Source organism: Macaca thibetana, chromosome 8 (genome assembly GCF_024542745.1).
Source record: "Macaca thibetana thibetana isolate TM-01 chromosome 8, ASM2454274v1, whole genome shotgun sequence".
NCBI classification, from domain to species: Eukaryota; Metazoa; Chordata; class Mammalia; order Primates; family Cercopithecidae; genus Macaca; species Macaca thibetana.
In genome coordinates this window covers 100,069,978-100,083,661 of record NC_065585.1, presented here as the reverse complement: position 1 = coordinate 100,083,661, position 13,684 = coordinate 100,069,978, and the positions used below count along the sequence as shown (strand labels likewise).

General features: G+C 39.9%; 1 protein-coding gene across 4 annotated transcripts in view; it reads left to right on the top strand.

The window, feature by feature from the left end:
• Positions 1 to 13,684, top strand: part of HGSNAT (heparan-alpha-glucosaminide N-acetyltransferase) — a 50,417-nt gene that overhangs the window by 11,848 nt on the left and 24,885 nt on the right. For all 4 annotated transcript variants that reach the window (XM_050800389.1, XM_050800391.1, XM_050800388.1 and 1 more), the window contains 3 exons: positions 4,318 to 4,454; positions 4,666 to 4,787; positions 7,178 to 7,247. In XM_050800389.1, coding sequence (XP_050656346.1) covers positions 4,318 to 4,454; positions 4,666 to 4,787; positions 7,178 to 7,247 — 329 coding nt within the window. The remainder of the gene's footprint in view (positions 1 to 4,317; positions 4,455 to 4,665; positions 4,788 to 7,177; positions 7,248 to 13,684) is intronic.

Sequence of the window (13,684 nt, the reverse complement as noted above, 5' to 3'; positions counted from 1 at the left end):
ATATCAAGTTAGGGTAGTTAACATTTCCATCACCAAAACACTTGTCATTTCTTTGTGGTGAGATGGTTCAAAATCATCTCTTCATCTATTTTGTAATGTACATTACATTATTGTTAACTGTAGTCACCCTACTGTGCCATATGTCACCAGAACTGATCCCATTCTAACTGTGACTTTACACCTGTTGACTAACCTCCCCATCTCCTCTTCCCTACTAACCTCTATTTACTTTCTACTTCTGTGAGGTCACATTTTTAGCTTTTACATGCGAATGAGATCATGTGGTATTTGTCTTTCTGTGTCTGGCTTATTTCACTTAACATAATGTCCATTAGGCTTATCCATGTTGCTGCAAATGAGAGGATTTTATTCTTTTTTATAGCTGAATAGTATTCCTCTGTGAATATATAGCACATTTCTTTGTCCATTCATCAGTTGATGGATAGTTAGGTTGATTCCATTTCTTAGCTATTATGAATAGTGCTGTAGTAAACATGGGAGTACAAGTATCCCTTTGACAAACTGATTTTCTTTCTTTTGGATCTATACCCAGTAGTGAGATTGTTGGATGATGTGGTAGTTTTATTTTAATTTTTAGGAACCTTCACATTGTTTCCCATAATGGCTGTACTAATTTACATTCCCAGCAACAGTGTGTAAGAGTACCCCTTTCTCCACATCCTTGCCAGCATGTGTTATTTTTTGTCTTTTTGATTGTACCCAATCTAAATAACTGAGTTGAGGTGCTATCTTATTGTGGTTTTGATTTACATTTCCCTGATTATCAGTGATGTGCATTTTTCATGTACCTGTTGGGATTTTTGTATCTTCCTTTTTTCCCCTGATATATATATATATAGTTATATATGTCTTTTGAGAAATACCTACTTTGATTTATTGTCCATTTAAAAAATGAGATTTTTTTTGCTATTGAGGTATTTGAGTTCCTTATATATTCTGTCAGGTGAGTAGTATGTGAATATTTTCTCCCATTCTATAGCTTGTTTCTTCATTCTGTGGATTGCTTCTTTCACTGTGCAGAGGCTTTTTTACTTTAATCCCATTTGTCTAGATTTGCTTTTGTTACCTATGCACCAATGTCATGCAGTGTTTCCCCTATGTTTACTTATAGTAGTTTCATAGTTGCAGGTCTTACATTTAAGCTTTTAATCCATTTTGAGTTGGTTTGTGAAAGATATGAGAGATAGGGGTCTAGTTTCTTTCTTCTACATGTAAATATCCAGTTTCCCAGCACCATTTATTGAAGAGACTGTGCTTTCCTCAATGTGTACCCTTTTTTTTTTTTTTTTGGAGATGGAGTTTTGCTCTTTTTGCCCAGGCTGGAGTGCAATGGCGCAATCTCCGCTTACTGCTTACTGCAGCCTCCGCCTTCTGGGTTCAAGTGATTCTCCTGCCTCAGCCTCCTGAGTAGCTGGGATCACAGACACCCACCGCCATGCCTGGCTACTTTTGTATTTTTAGTAGAGACGGGGTTTTACCACATTGGCCAGGCTGGTCTCGAATTCCTGACCTCAGGTGATTTGCCAGCCTTGGCCTCCTAAAGTGCTGGGGTTACAGGCGTGAGCCACTGTGCCTGGCCATCTACTTTTTTGATGTAGGCATTTATTGCCATAAACTTCCCTACTTAGAACTGGTTTTGCTGTATTTCATAGGTTTTGGAATGTTGTGTTTCCATTTTCATATGGAAGCAACATTTTTAGTTTTAAATTTCTTTTTACATTTTCTCAAGAAAATTTTAAATTTCTTTTTAAATTTTTTCTTTTCTGAGACGGAGTCTTGCTCTTTCACCCAGGCTGGAGAAAGGTGGCGTCATCTCAACTCACTGCAACCTCCACTCCCTGGATTCAAGTGATTCTCCTGCCTCAGCCTCCCGAGCAACTGGGATTATAGGTGCCCACCACCATGCCCAGCTAATTTAAAAAATTTTTTCGTTGACCCCTTGGTTATTCAGGAATATGTTGTTTAATTTTCATGGATTTGTACAGTTTCCAAAGTTCCTCCTCTTACTGATTTTTAGTTTTATTCCATTGTGGTCAGAAAGATAATTGATATGATTTTGATTTTTAAAATTTGTTTAGACTTGTCTGCTCCCTTTAGGTCTATTAATAATTGCTTTATATATTTAGTTGTTCCAATGTTGGGTGCATATATATTTATAACCGTTACATCTTCCTGCTGTATCGATCATTTTATAATATGGCCTTTTATTTAATGGCCTCCTTTTTCTCTTTTTACAGTTTTTGGCTTAAAGTCTATGTCTTTCGTATTAGTACAGCTACTCTTGCCCTTTTTTTGTTTCCGTTTGCATAGAATACCTTTTTCCACCCCTTTTCTTTGAGTCTGTGTGTTCTTACAATTGAAGGGAGTCTCTTGTAGGCAGCATATGGTTGGGTCTTTTTTTTTTTTTTTTAAATCCATTCAGCTATTCTATGTCAGCAGAATACATTTTTGAATTAATGAAGCAATGGAAGAAATAACAAGCCAGATTAGTATGGCTATATTAAAAATTTAAAATTTATAATTGAAAACATAGCAGGATGAGACAGAAAGCACTAGAATGGAGAAATATTTGAGAGGTTTAAAAGTTAATATTATAGTATATGAGGACATATTTCTAAGATTATGTCAAGGGAACTTAGTATGTAAACAATGGTTCACACCATAGGAAACAAAATAACAAAATTACTGAATTATTTAATTTATGATCATTTTAAAATATAATCTTAATGCTGTGATATAAATAGTAACTGAACAAAAAATGATTCTAAAATCCTAGTAAAGCTGGTGAGAAATAAATATATTGCTTTAATTAGATTTATTTAACTAATATTTGGTCATTTGTAACGAACCTATTAAAATGACAATTTTTTTTTTTTTTTTGAGACGGAGTACGGAGTCTCGCTCTGTCGCCCAGGCTGGAGTGCAGTGGCGCAATCTTGGCTCACTGCAAGCTCTGCCTCCCAGGTTTGCGCCATTCTCCTGCCTCAGCCTCCTGAGTAGCTGGGACTACAGGCACCCGCCACCACGCCCAGCTAATTTTTTTGTATTTTTAGTAGAGACGGGGTTTCACTGTGGTCTTGATCTCCTCACCTTGTGATCCACCCGCATCGGCCTCCCAAAGTGCTGGGATTACAGGCGTGAGCCACTGTACCCGGCCTAAAATGACTATTTTTTATCCAGTAATCTTACCCTTAGAAATTTACCTTAGAGAAATAATTGAAAAGAATAAGAACTTTGGCCAGGCGTGGTGGCTCATGCCTGTAATCCCAGCACTTTGGGAGGCTGAGGCAGGTGCATTGCCTGAGTTCAGGAGTTTGAGATGAGCCTGGGCAACATGGCAAAACCCCCATCTCCACCAAAAAGTACAAAAAATTAGCTGGGCGTAGTGATGCATGCCTGTGGTCCCAGCTTCTTGGGAGGCTGAGGTGGCAGAATTGCTTGAGCCTGGGAGGTGAAGGTTGCAGTGAGCTGAGATCATGCCACTGCACTCCAACCTGGGTGACAGAGTGAGACCCCATCTCAAAACAAAAACAAAACAAAACAAAAAAGTAAAAAGAACCTGATATGTAGGTCTTTTAAAACACATAATTTATATAGCAAAAACAATAAATAGATTTAAAAGGCTTTGAAGCCAGCCTAAATACTCAAAAGTATTTGATGGACTATAATACATATATTAAGTTACAAATATGCAAATTAGATAAAATCATGGAAACTTAATATTAAATAAAACAACAGAATGCAAGACTTAATGTATGCTCTACTTATTCATTTGTGAAGTTTACCTGTGAAGATTGTACAATTCCATAGTGACACAGTGATTTTTTTTTTTTTTTGAGACGGAGTCTTGCTCTGTTGCCATACTGGAGTGCAGTAGTACGATCTCGGCTCACTGCAACCTCCAACTCCCTGGTTCAAGCAATTCTCCTGCCTCAGCCTCCCGAGTAGCTGGGATTACAGGCATGTGCCACCACGTCCAGCTAATTTTTGTATTTTTTAGTAGAGACGGAGTTTCACTATGTTGGCCAGGGTGGTCTTGATTTCCTTGACCTCCTGATCCACCTGCTTCGGCCTCCCCAAAGTGCTGGGGTTACAGACATGAGCCACGGCACCCAGCCCAGTCATTGTTTTAATACAAAATAATAGATAAATTTAAAGTATTGAAATTTAGAGGTTTGTTTTACATGTATGAAGGAAAAGTCATGCCAGGATCTCCAGTTGGATATTTGTGTCCTCCAACAATCAACAGATGTTGAAAAACCCCTGGCAGTTGACCTGTTGTGCTTTTATTTACAGTGCTTGTTTCAGGTGCTGGTAAACGTTCCTCAGAGTCCAAAAGCCGGGAAGCCTAGCGTTGCAGCCGCCTCTGTCAGCACCCAGCACGGAGCTATCCTGCAGCTGAACGACACCTTGGAAGAGAAAGAAGTTTGTAGGTTTGTGCCTACTTTGTTGTGATCTAAGTGAAGTCTGAATTTTTTCTTTTTCTATTTTGGATTTAGCTTTTTTTCTCTTTACAATATTTTTCTTTATCTTTTCTGGTCTCTACCCAGGAACATGTATTATTCTGCCTTCATGACATTAGCAAAATCCAACTTCTTATTTTCTAATTTAACCATTTGTGTTAATTTTACCTAATCTTTGTAGACTGGAATACAGATTTGGAGAATTTGGAAACTATTCTCTCTTGGTAAAGAATATCCATAATGGAGTTAGTGAAATTGCCTGTGACCTGGCTGTGAACGAGGATCCAGTTGATAGTAACCTTCGTACGTATATGTTCTCTGCTGATTTTCACATTTGCATTTTCAGAGGTTTCAGTTTTTGAGTACTGTTTGTAAAGCAAAGCAGTCCGTGACACTTTCTGTAATTGAAAACCTAAATCTTAGATCATTGATGAGCATCTCTCCCCCGCAAAAAATCCACGTAAATTATAGGTTATTTATCCCACTTAGATATGGTATATTTATAATATGTTTATTGTATTATTTGTATATAATAATAAAATTATGTGACATTAAAAATTATTTATTGGCCTGGCATGGTGGCTCATGCTTGTAATCCCAGCACTTTGGGGGCCAAGGCAGGCAGCTCACTCAAGCTCACAAGTTTGAGGCAAGCCTGGGTGACGTGGTGAAACCCATCTCTATAGAAAATACAAAAATTAGCTGGGCCTGGTGGTGCATGCCTGTAGTTCCAGCTATTTGGGAGGCTGAGGTGGGAGGATGACTTGATCCTGGGAGGTGGAGGTTGCAATGAGTGAAGATTTTACCACTGCACTCCAGCCTGGGTGATAGAGCCAGACCTTGTCTCAAAAAAAAAATTATATAATATATCAATATATTCTCATAGTTTTTAGTTTAATTATGAAGCATTAATAAGCCAAAAAAGTTAATGCAGTGGAAAGAAACTAGAAATAGGGTAATCGACTGTCAAATATCTCTCCTTGTTTTAGGAGCAAGGGTATAGTGTTTCCTGTATGTCTTCCGCTGACAGTCCAGAGGTCCTCTTAGGTTAAGGAGGGACCGTTCATTGTCTAATAACCCCGATGAAGAAAATCTGCCATTCGGCGCTCCCCATTAGGTAACAATGTATGTGCTGCCTTTCAAAAGGCAGTGACAAATCCCTGTGGCATGAACAAGTACTGTTCACAGGGAAGCTATTAAAGACTGTGAGGTTATATCAGAAGAATGCAGGGACCAATATGAAAGGGCCAATGTAGGACAATTTAAGCATTAAGAAGAGTAATATATGTAATTGAAGAAAAATAATGTATAAAAACCATGAGGTCATATGAAACTAAAATGAGCAAGGCCTGCCTTCCCAAACAAAACAAAAACAATGCTTTGTCTTTATAGGTAACCAGAGCATCTGATGTTAACTAGGGTGATTTAAAACTCAGTTGAAAGGAGAGATTTAAGCATTTATTTTGCCCATTTTTAACTGTAATTCAGGGTAACAAAATAGTCCCTGTTGAGGGAAAATTCTGTGGAGAAGAATTCCAGGTAATAAATACAGCAAAAGGGCAGGATATATTGCAACCCCTAATGAAGTAAGTGATTCAGGCATATACCATATGAGTGGATGAAACCACAAGGTGAAGAGGAATTTTTACCAGCTAAGCACATCCACCAGTTATGGGGCAACTGCAGCAGGTGCACTTTCAGTGTTGGCCAGGAAGTTATTGTTAATTTCATATGACATTGTGGTTATATAACAAAAGGCCCTTTTCAAAGATATTTTTAGTTTTGAAATAGTTTTAGATTTGTAGAAGTGTTGCAAAAAGAGTTCCCAAATATCCCTCACCTAGCTTCCCCTGAACTGTAAAATCACAGCATAATTATCCCACATACAATTACCGAAACCAGGAACTTAACATTGTTCTTAACATTGAACTTAATATTGATACAGTACTGATCGGGATTATTTTAATTTCTCTAAATGTTCTTTTCAATATCCTTCTCCAGTGCTGAATTTGATGTAGGATCCCACACTGCATTTAGCTTTCAGATCTCCTTCGTCTCCTCTAGTCTAGGACAGTTCCTCAGTCTTTCTTTGTCTTTCATGACCTTGATGGTTTGAAGGGTAATGTCTGGTTATTTTGTCAATTGTCCTTGATTTGGATTTGCTTGATGTTTGGTGTTTTCTCATGAATAAGTGGAGGTTTTGCATTTTTTAGTGGAATACGGCAAAAGCGAGCCTGGGTCCTTCTCAGTGCCTTGTGTCAGAAGGCGTACAGTGTCAGGCTGTCTTTACAAGGGCTTTAGAGACACATTCTGAAGTATGTAGGGATGAAATAACATGATGTCTTGGATTCTTAAAGAAATACTTTAGCCAGAAAAAGCAGGACAAGGGGGTGGGTGGGTAGTTATAGATGAAGCAACAGGGACAATATCTTGACAATTCTAGGATCTGGGTGATGGGTTATATATAGGTTGATGGTACCATTCTTTGTGCTTTTGTTTATGTTGGATACTTTTTGTAATGACAGTTATCACTCCCTTCACGGTGAGCATTCTCAATTATTTATAGGAAATTCAGCATGAGAATATAGGCTTCCCTCATTGGTTTTCCTTTATAGATTAAATATAATGATGTGATGTCTTTGATGTTCATGATGACCTTTTTGGGGGCTAATGTGTTTTCTTCTCTTTTCTAGCTGTGAGCATTGCATTCCTTATTGGTCTTGCTGTCATCATTGTGATATCCTTTCTGAGGCTCTTGTTGAGGTAAGATATTTGGGGAGGATGCCACTGGAAAGGCAGAGCATAGAAATAACACATTCAGAAGGCGCAGCTGTCACCTTCAAGCGCCCATCATTCTTTGATGATATGAACATTTCTGTGTCCCCTATGTTCAACCAGTGCTAGGCTTCAGGGACTCATGTAGACTAAGACGTAGTCTCTGACTTTAGGGAAGTGATAATAAAGGTGATTATGGATTTTTGCCTTCTGTCCTCCCACATGGGTGAAGAGGAAGAAAATGCTTGAGAAATCATTATTTCCTAAAGCATCTGGCTTTTTAGCGAGCAGAAGTGGCTCGTGACAATTTTAGGAGGAGGTTGCCGCACTGGACTCCCCTCCCCTTCTCTGGCGCTGAGGCGCCTTCTAGTCCAGTTGCCCAACCTCTGCCAGCCCAGGCATCTGGTGGCACAGATGTGTGCCTGGTGGCTGTTCCTCTGGACCTCGCATGGACTCCCTGTCCCTTGGTTAGTTTGTTAGCCAACATGGAGAAGGGACTGGTCCTGCTCTGCATGGTGAACAGTGATTCTGGTAAGAGTGAATTAGTAGACTAGAAAAAGAAAGTAAAATGGATTTTAGTTAACTTCCAAAGGAAAGTTTTTTTCATGTTTTAAAAAGAATATGAGTGAATTTTCTCATGCTTATCTTGTTACGGTGTCAAGAAGAACCACAAGATTTTAGAATTAGAAGAATGAAAACCTAACCTCTAAGTCGACTCGTGGGAAACCCTGAAGCTTTGGGGAATTTCTGTACTGTGATACTGTAGCTTTGTACATCTTAGAAATAGTATAATTCTATGTATGAGGACCCCGACTGTGTATAGGGTAAAAGAACCACTTGTTGCCCAGAAGCCAGTGTGTAACCTGTTTTTTAGGGATAGAGGAAGATTCTAGCAGTGGAGTTTCATTTCTTTGAGTTAAGGTATTATCTCATCAACCTTTTGATAAAATGCGAATGCTATTTCAGTGTATCAGGATGCTTTTCACATGAATGGATCTATTATGGATTTTTTTTTTTTTTTTTTTGAGACAGCCTCACTCTTGTCATCCAGGCTGGAGTGCAGTGGTGCCATTATGGCTCACTGCAGCCTCGACTCCCTGGGCTCAGGTGCTTCTCCCACCTTAGCCTCCTAAGTAATGGGGACTACAGGCATGCATCACTATGCCCAGATAATGGTTTTTGTTTTTGTTTTGTTTTTTTTTTTTGTATTTTTAGTGGAGATGGGGTCTTGCTATGTTGCCCAGGCTGGTCCTGAACTCCTGGACTCAAGTGTTACATCTGTCTCTGACCCCCAGAGTACAGGGATTATAGGCATGAGTCACCACACCTGGTCATGTTACATGACTTTTTGAAGTAATTGATAGCTAGGCCGGGAGCGGTGGCTCATGCCTGTAATCCTAGCACTTTGAGAGGCCAAGGAAGGTGGATCACTTGAGGCCAGGAGTTTGAGACCAGCCTGGTCAACATGATAAAACCCCATCTCTACTAAAAATACAAAAAGTAGCTAAGTGTGGTGACGGGTGCCTGTAGTCCCAGCTACTCGGGAGGCTGAGGTACAAAAATTGCTTGAACCTGGGAGGCGGAGGTTGCAGTGATCTGAGATTGCGCCACTGCACTCCAGCTGGGGAGTCTCAAGAAAAAAAAGTAATTGATAGCTGAGATCAAGCATTTTCAAAGGGAAGAAATTCCACCTTGCCCCATGTGGAACTGAAACTACTCAGCACATGATGCTGCCCTTCCAGCCTGCGGGCAGAATACTCTTCTTGATAAAGCAGGAGTCCCTTATTCCTCACCCCCTGGTTTTCCAACACAACCAGGGAGGTTCAGATGACTGTGAGCCAAAAAACAACCAGAAAAAGTCAAGAGAATAAAGAGCCTCCCTCCTTTTCACTTAGGCAACAGGCATGAACAAGAAAATTATGTTTTTTTGTTTTATTTTTAAAACTGTTAACTTTTCCCTTTCACCCTTCTTTATTTTTTTTATTATTATTATTTTTTGAGATGGAGTCTCACTGTTGCCCAGGCTGGAGTGCAGTGGCGCGATCTCTGCTCACTGCAACCTCTGCCTCTGTGTTTCAAGAAATTCTCTGCCTTAGCCTCCCGAATAGCTGGGATTACAGGCGTGTGCCACCACGCCCAGCTAATCTTTTTGTTTGTATTTTTAGTAGAGATGAGTTTTCAGCATCTTGGCCAAGCTGGTCTTGAACTCCTGACCTCCTGATCCACCTGTCTCAGCCTCCTGAAGTGCTGGGATTATAGTTAATGAGCCACCATGCCTGGCCACACTTCTTTAGATGTGTCTGTTTTAACATTTTGCATGTGATGGTGATGTTATCCATGTTGAATAAACTAGAAATGAGAGTTGAGTTGTGAGGGAAAAAGAGTAATTGCAAATGTATGCCTTGGATGTATGGATTATGTTTGGATACTGAATCGGACCACTGAACTGTAAAAACATGTATGAGACAGGGAAACTGAACTGACGATATTAAGGAATTACTGCTGACATTTAAAAATGTGATAAGGGTATTGTGGTTATGTTTAGAAATAAAAATAGTCCATATCTGTTAGAGATACATACTAAAGTGTTTATGCCTGAAATTATATGATGTCTAGGATTTTCTGAAAAACAATCTAAGGCAGGAATGAGGGACAGTGGGTGAGAGGACAGATGAAGTAAGACTGGCCATGTGTAGGTACTTGTGGAAGCTGGATGATGGAGGTCCATTATTCAGGCAAACCCTTTGTTACTGTGCTTTGCTTTATTGCACTTCACAGATGTTGCATGTTTTACAAATTAAAGGTTCGTGGCAACCCTGCATCCAGCAATTCCTTTTTTTTTTTCTGAGACATGGTCTCATTCTGTCTCCCAAGTTGGAGGGCAGTGGTGCCATCACAGCTCACTGCAGCCTTGACCTCCCACACTGCAGCCCTTTTGATTTAAAGTGAGAGACATGCAGCCGGGCATGGTTTCTCATTCCTGTAATCCCAGCACTTTGAGTGGCCAAGGCTGTCGGATCGCTTGAGCTCAGGAGTTCGAGACCAGCCTGGCCAACATGGTGAAATCCCATTTCTACTAAAAATAGAAAAATTAGCTGGGTGTGGTGGCGCACGCCTGTAATCCTAGGTACTCGGGAGGCTGAGGCATGAGAATTGCTTGAACCCAGGAAGTGGAGGTTTGCAGTGAGCTGAGATTGCGCCACTGTGCTCCAGCCTGGGTGACAGAGTGAGACTCCATGTCAAAAAATAAAAAAGTGAGAGACGTGCAACTCTTTCTTTTACTCACTTAGAAGCCATTGTAGGGTAATTAATTGGCCTAATTTCAATATTGTTGTATCTGAACGAATAGAGAGGCCCAAAGAGAGGGAGGGAGATGGGGAAACAGTCAGAACATACTCAACACTTATTGACCTTATTGACCTCCCAGGTGCAAGCAATCCTCCCACCTCAGCCTCCCAAGTAGCTGGGACTAGAGGCATGTACCACCACTATTATTTTTTTTTTTTTTTTAGTAGAAATGAGGTTCTCACTGTGTTGCCCAGGCTTGCGTTGAGTAACTCTGTTGGCACCATTTTTCCAACAGCATGTGCTCACTTCTTGTCTTTGCATTACATTTTGGTAATCATTATAATATTTCAAACTTTTTCATTAATATTATATCTGTTATGGTAATCTGTGATCAATGATCTTTGATGTTCCTACTGTAATAGTTTTGGGATGCCATCAACCCCACCTATATAAGATGGTGAACTTAATTGGTAAGTGTTGTGTGTATTCTGACTGCTCCACGCACTGACTGTTCCCCCATTTCTCTCCCTTTCTTTGGGCTTCTCTATTCTTTCAGATACAACAGTATTGAAATTAGGCGAATTAGTTACCCTACAATGGCTTCTAAGTGTTTGAGTAAAAGAGAGTTGCGTGTCTTATTTTAAATCAAAAGCTAGAAATGATTAAGCTTAGTGAGGAAGGCATATGGAGGGCCATGACAGGCTGAAAGCTGGGCCTCTTGTACCAAACAGCCAAGTTGTGAGAGTTATTGAAGAAAATTAAATGTGCTACTCCAGGGAACACACAAATGATAAGAAAGTGAAACAGGCTGGGCTTAGTGGCTCAGACCTGTAATCCCAGCATATTGGGAGGCTGAGACCAGACGATTGCTTGAAGTCAGGAGTTTGAGATCAGCCTGGCCAACATGGCAAAATCCCATCTCTACTAAAAATACAAAAGTTAGCTGGGCATGATGGTGTGCGCCTGTAGTCCCAGCTTCTCTGGAGGCTGAGGCCAGAGAATCGCTTCAACCTGGGAGTTGGAGGTTGCAGTGAGCTGAGATTGCTCCACTGTACTCTAGCCTGGGCAAAGGAGCTAGACTCTGTATCAAATAAATAAATAAATAGAAAAAAAAGGAAAATGAAACAGCCTTACTGCTGATACGGAGAAAGTTTGAGTGGTCTCGATAGAGGATCAAACTATTCCCTTAAGCCAAAGCCTGATCGAGAGCAAGGCTCTCACTCTTTTCAGTTCTGTGGAGACTAAGAGAAGTGAGGAATCTGCCGAAGAAAAGTTGTAAACTAGCAGAGGTTGGTGCAGGAGGTTTAAGGAAGGAAGCCGTCTTCATAACATAAAAATGCAAGGTGAAGCAGCAAGTGCTGATGGAGAAGCTGCAGGAAGTTATCCAGAAGATCCAGCTGAGATCATTGATGAAAGTGGCTACACTAACAACACAGTTTCAATGCAGATCAAACAGCCTTCTATTGGAAGAGGATGCCATCTAGGACTTTTAAAAGCCAGGAGGGAGAATTCAGAGCTTCACAAGATAGGCTGACTCTCTTGTTAGGAGCTAATGCAACTGGTGACTTTAAGTTGAAGCCAATGCTCATTTACCCCTTCTGGAAATCCTAGGGCACAAGAATTATGCTAAGTCTCCTCTGCCTGTGCTTAATAAATGGAACAGCAAAGCCTGGATGACAGCACGTCTGTTTACAGCATGGCTTACTGACTATTTTAAGCCCACTGTCGAGACCTACTTATCAGAAAAAAATATTTCTTTCAAAATATTATTGGTCATTGACAATGCAGCAAGTCCAATGGAAATGTACAGGCAGATGAATGTTGTTTTCATGCCTGCTAACACAATATCCATTCTGCAGCCCATGGATCAAGGAGTAATTTTGATTTTCAAGTCTTACTATTTAAAAAATAGGTTTTATAAAGCTATATAGCTGCCATAGATAGTGATTCCTCCAATGAATCTGGGCAAAGTCCATTGAAAACCTTCTGGAAAGGATTCACCATTGTAGATGCCATTAAGAAATTTGTGATTCATGGGAGGAAGTAAAATTATCAACATTAGCAGGAGTTTGGAGGAAGTTGATTCCAGCCTTCATGGATGACTCGGGGGTTTAAGACTTCAGTGGAGGAAATAACTGCAGCTGTGGTAGAAATAAAGAAAACTAGAATTAGAAGTGAAGCCTGAAGATGTGACTGAATTGCTGCAATCTTATGACAATACTTGACAGATGAGGAGTTGCTTCTTACAGATGAGCAGAGGAAGTGGTTTCTCAAGATGGGATCTATTCCTGGTAACCATGTTGTGAACATTGTTGAGATAACAAGAAAGGATTTAGAATATCACGTAAATGTAGTTGATAGAGCAGAGGCAGAGTTTGAGAGAATTGACTCTAATTTTGAAAGAAGGTCTAACTGTGGGTAAAATTCTGTCAAACAGCATTGCATGCTACAGAGAAATCTGTGAAAGGAAAAGTTAATGTGGCAAACTGTATTGTCTTGATTGCGGAAATTGCCACAGCCACCTCAACCTTTGGCAGCCACCACCCTGACCACTCAGCAGCCATCAACATGGAGGCCAGATCCTCTACCAGCAAAAAGATTAGGACTTGCTGAAGGCTCAAATAATCATTAACTTTTTATTAGAAATACATTTTTAAATTAAGGTGTGTAAACTGTCTTTTTGTGCATAATGGTATTGCACACTTAATAGACTAGAATATAGTGTAATATATAGCTTTTATGTACACTGGGTCACAGAAAATTTGTGTGAATCACTGTATTGTGATATTGGGCTTATTGTGGTGGTCTGGGACCAAGCCTGCAGTGTCTCGAGCTATGCCTATACTGGTTTCTCTGCTTCTGTATATGCTGAACTGTTCATGACCAAAAAATAAAAGGGGAAAAAATCCTATGCCCTGAATAATTTGTTTATGCCAGGATAGGGTATACTTTTCAAACGATTTTTTTGCAGGTAGAAATCTCATTTTTAAGAAAAACCAGTTAATATATTTATCTTTTGTTAGTCATGTGAAAAAATTTAATGTCATCTGGATTTCTTTTTTTTTTTTTTTTTTTTTTTTTGTGGAGACAGAGTCTCTCTGTGTCGCCCAGGCTGGAGTGCAGTGGTGCCATCTTGG